The 5088-nt window shown below is 37.3% G+C and overlaps 1 protein-coding gene across 1 annotated transcript in view; it reads right to left on the reverse strand.

Annotated features, from left to right (window-relative positions):
* Window positions 1–1564, reverse strand: part of LOC107631275 (serine/threonine-protein kinase BIK1) — a gene marked incomplete in the record, with an annotated part of 2221 nt that extends 657 nt beyond the window's left edge. Inside the window, 6 exon segments of the mRNA XM_016334670.2 lie at window positions 1–224; window positions 316–439; window positions 535–677; window positions 762–897; window positions 982–1280; window positions 1355–1564. Of these exon segments, the coding sequence (XP_016190156.1) occupies window positions 1–224; window positions 316–439; window positions 535–677; window positions 762–897; window positions 982–1280; window positions 1355–1406 (978 nt within the window).

Below are 5088 nucleotides of genomic sequence, written 5' to 3' on the forward strand. Positions count from 1 at the left end.
TGCAAGAACTGCAACTTTCATGGCTTCGCGCAAAGGATATTGACTGTCCAAACGGGAATCCATGACTTGTGAGATTTTTCTTTTGCTGACGAGCAAAGGCTTGGCCCAATCAACCAAATTATGCTCCCCTGTTGGTCTGTTCTTATCTAATGCGCGTTTCCCCGCTATGATTTCCAGCAGTACAACGCCAAAACTGTATACATCACTCTTCTTCGTTAAATGACCTGGAGAGAAGAATATAATGAAAAATTGGTCACAAGATTTGGTAACACATTATGTTATTTAACTTTGAAAACAAATATAAGATTGAAGTACCTGTGGCTATGTATTCAGGAGCTGCATAGCCAAATGTTCCCATTATCCTGGTAGAGACATGGCTCTTGTCACCTACTGGTCCATCCTTTGCCAATCCAAAATCAGAGAGTTTTGCATGATAACTCTGTCATTTAATTCACACATATTAAAGGAATTATTTCAGAAATCAAGTGTGAAATACTTGTAAGTTGTAAGGTGATCTGAATGTGATTTGCGTACCGAATCAAGCAAGATGTTAGAAGTCTTCAAGTCTCGGTATATTACATCTACTTGGTCGCTGTGAAGAAACGCAAGGCCCTTAGCTGCATCAAGAGCGATATTCATGCGTATGTTCCAAGAAAGCGGGCGAACATAAGAAGCTCCTGTGCCAGAAAAAGGTACATCAGATCTTGAGCTGTTTAAGGTGCTAATAACAAACTAGTCATAATTAAACAAACTTGACTTACTCCTAAACAAATGGTTATCTAAACTGCCTTTAGTCAAAAACTCATACACCAAAATCCGGTGATCATCTTCTAAGCTGTAACCTATGAGTTTCACAAGATTAGGATGATCCAGCTGACCCAAGTAGTTGATTTCTGTCTGTAATTATATTAGGAGGCTAATTATAATTAGTCACAAAAACATTATTAAGCTAAACAAGTTATATATTAAGATGAGACTGACCAGCCATTCAGTATGTCCCTGTGTGCTCTCTTGATTTAGCCTCTTCACCGCAATGACGAGTCCGGTGCCCGGTTTTGTGGGTTCAAGAGTGTGCTCGTCGATCCACCCCTTAAATACAGAGCCAAAGCCACCTTCACCAACCAGACTATCCGGACGAAAGTTCCTTGTGGCGGTTCTTAGTTCAATGAAGCTGAAGTTCTTTAAATTGGTGGATAGCAGAATCTCGCCCTCTGTCAGAGGAGACATAAGCATGGAACGAGATGATACCTTGCTGCTTATACCACTCAAAACCTTCTCTTCTGAAAATATGTGTATTAGCATTCAACAACACAAAGTGAATGATCGAATATGTATTATTATTGTTACCACTTACCATCGCGTGGAGGGCTCTCAGCTTTGATCCTGGCACTAAAACAGTTACCCATAATAGAAACACACCTCGCAAGCAGCACAGAACGAGAGCTTTAATTTGAAAGAGAAGAAAAGCTAATCCGCAAATGCAAGTATGAATGCTACGACTTGTTTCACATGATTATTAATTTATTACATGTCTAACCATGCCATTCTTTTATACCCAGCTGTCACACATATTAAAAAAAGAGAAAAAGAAATAGTTGGTGATGGGTTGGATGGTGTGAATGGTGTTTGTGTTTTTAATAAGACCATCGAGAAGGACAAAAGGGTGGTTGACCTGGTGGCCGCCAGTTTTGTTAGCTTGGATTTGGTTTCCTTTATTGATCCCTTCTTTCTCACTGTCCCCTTCACTCTCACATTCGTGCATGGCTGCAACCCATTCCACACCGTTAGATTCAATCTTCCTTCTCGTATTTCAATGCCGTATTGGATTATTAGCTAACACAGCTAAGTCAACGACGCACGTTTGCCTCTTCATCTTTTTTATGCTTTATTCCTATTTATTTATGAAAAATATTAGAAATTATTTATTTATTAAAAAAATATTAAAATTTTATCAAATTTTATTATTTTTTATTAATTAATTATTAATATTAAAAAATATAAAATAAAATATATTATTAAATTATTAAATTAAATTAAAATATTAAATTTTAATATTCCTACATTTTTCTTTATTACCAGATAAGAGAGAAAAGTAACATACATAGAGAATAAACAATGTCACGGATCCAGATATTTTTGCAATAAACAACTATACCTGTATACGAAAAAGACACGCTAAAGAATACTAGATTGTTTTCACTTGTATGGAGACGGTATGCATCGTTCTGGTGGTGAAACCGAATTTGATGTGATCTAAATTCTATTCGAAATATATACTGAGTCTATTTATTAGATCTAAACCTAGTCTTAGATCTGATGAAGCTTATACACTTTTGAGTCACGATTATATCGAGTAAAAATCGGGTAAAAATCGAGCCGTTAACATTACATTATCTTGATACCTTCGTATAAGCTAGCATATGAAGATATCCAAATTTTCAAGACTCCAATTATTATTTGACATGGTAAAATTCACTTAGAAAAATATAACAAGAACCAACTCTTCTCTAATATTAAAGCATAACCATAACCAATACTAGTATTGTCTAATAACACCAAATATTTAAATCAATATAAATAACACAATATTATGCATTAGTTTAAAATCTTATGCATTTTAAACATAAAACATTAACTTATAATCTTATAATAACTAATAACACAAAATATTAAGGTTTACAATACTTAAATTCTACTTAAAAATAGCCATCATCCATCATTAATAACACAAAATATTAAGAGTAAAAGACAAATAGGTTCCTGACCTTTTAAAACAAGGACATTTTCGTCCCTCAAGATTGGAAAATACATTTCGATCCCTCACGTTTTAAAACGCGTGACAATTAGATCCCTCCATCGAATTGGGCTTCAAAACGGCAACGGAACATGCTGACCTGGAATGGTAGAGTGTTAGGTGTCCGTTTTAGTTGCTGATGTGGATGAAAAACAAATTTTTAATGGACAAATTAGTCCTTGATGCCTAACATCTTGCCTCTGTCATGCGAGTTTCTGCTCAATGACTCTCTTACTCTCCTCATTTTGATTATTCTAAAACTTGTTCATAGCTTGCTCATATTGATTCAAAACCTCCATTTCACTATACAAATTCTTAGTGTTACTAACATACCTATCCATCTTCCTCACCATACCTTCCATATGCTTAACCAAGAACCCTAATTCATTGACATTTATGACCCCACTCACAATGTCACCATACACATGCTCAAATCCCTACAATGCAGGAATAGAACACTTCTTCCCTAACCATATTTATGTAAGACTATATATATAAACACTAGCACTAAAATGAAGGCCTAAATTTGAGAGTTTTAAACTAATTCTAATCCTAACACATACAGTAATACCGGCAAGATTTTTTCGAGAGAAACAGCAATTTTATACGTGTATGTATCACCTGTGCAATACCATAAAAAATTACATTTCAAGAATTAAGTTACTATTTTTTGGGAGCACAAATGTTAGAGATCATTCGATATATCAAAAGCATCATCCAGATGCTTGAAATTGACCTTGAAATATACACACAAACACACTAAACTGGGACCACTAAATACACAAATTGTTAATTTTTCATCACCTTCTTGGTCTGGTTGAAGTGGTATATCCGAACATGGCACATACATATAAGGCAACCAACTGAGAAGAAGCCGACATCAAGCTAACCAATATCCTTTTCCGGAGCTTGATCGAACAAGAACCTTGAGGTAGCCATGTCACCAGCCTTTGCATAGCCATCAATCATGATCGTGAAAGAAGCAACACTCTTTTCCGGCATAGCATCAAGCACTACCCTAGCATTGCCCAAATCCCCCACCTTCACAAAATCCCATATGATCGCATTCCATGATGCCACATTCCTCTGAGGCATTTCATCAAACAGCCTCTTTGCCTCCACCATATCCCCAACCATCACATAGCCAACCACCATAGCCGTCTATGAAACTACATTCTTCTCAGACATTCTATCAGAACACCTTGCGAGCGTCACCAATATTTCCACATTTTTCATACATATCAACCAAACAGGTTCCAACAAACATATCACCTTCAACCCCCACACCTCAACGCCGAGCCATGGAGCAATTTTCCTTCGCAGGATCTGCACATGCTTGAACAGGCCTTAATCACAGAAGAGTAAATGTACCTATTGGGAAGAGACCCATGTGCCTTCATGCGAATAAAAGCAGAGAGGGCGTCGAAAAAGTAATTTCCTTTGGTGTGGGCTCCGATGAGGGAGTTCCAGAGAAAAGGGGAAGGGCCAAGGACGTGGTCGAAGACGGAGGTGTAATATGAAGCAGTGGTGGCAAAGGAGGCGGAAAGAAAAATGAAGCGGGAGATGATGAGGTGATCTTGCTCTAGACCTCGTTGGATGATGGAGGCGTGGACTTGGTAGAGATGATGAATGGTCTTGCAGGCCTTAAGAAGGGTGATAATGGCGGCAGTTGAACGAAGCGGAGAAGAAGAGTATCAAAATATTGAATTCATCGGAAGAACAGCGTCGTTTTGGCCTTAAGGGACGAATTTGTCCACTAATAATTTGTCCCAATCCACTTCAGCAAGTGTAACGGATACGTCATTCTCTACCCCTCCATGTCAGCTGGCTCCGTTACCGTTTTTTACCCAAAATGGACGGAGGGGTATAATTGTTAGCCATTTTAAAACGTGAGGGATCGAAATATATTTTTCAATCTTGAGAGACAAAAATGTCCTCGTTTTAAAATGTCAATGACCTATTTGTCTTTTACTCAAATATTAATTGTGTATGATGACTGGGCCGACTTCGAATGACCCAAGCCATGGCTCGGACCCGATCCGAAATAATGACCGAGTCTATTTTTGAGACCCTTACCCGACCCTAGATCCAGTGAAATCACACCAAAATTATATTTAACCTAAAGTGTTCGAGACCGGATCGAGTCTTCGGACCGGACTGAGCCATGCACACCCCTAAAACAACATATAAAAGAACAAGGTTAACCATGGACTATTGCTAACAGAAATTCGTACGTGTTTATAAAATATATTTAATATTTAATAGGATTTTACACAAATAATTTTTAAAAATAC

The sequence above is a fragment of the Arachis ipaensis genome, chromosome B03 (assembly GCF_000816755.2).
Source record: "Arachis ipaensis cultivar K30076 chromosome B03, Araip1.1, whole genome shotgun sequence".
Classification (NCBI taxonomy): Eukaryota; Viridiplantae; Streptophyta; class Magnoliopsida; order Fabales; family Fabaceae; genus Arachis; species Arachis ipaensis.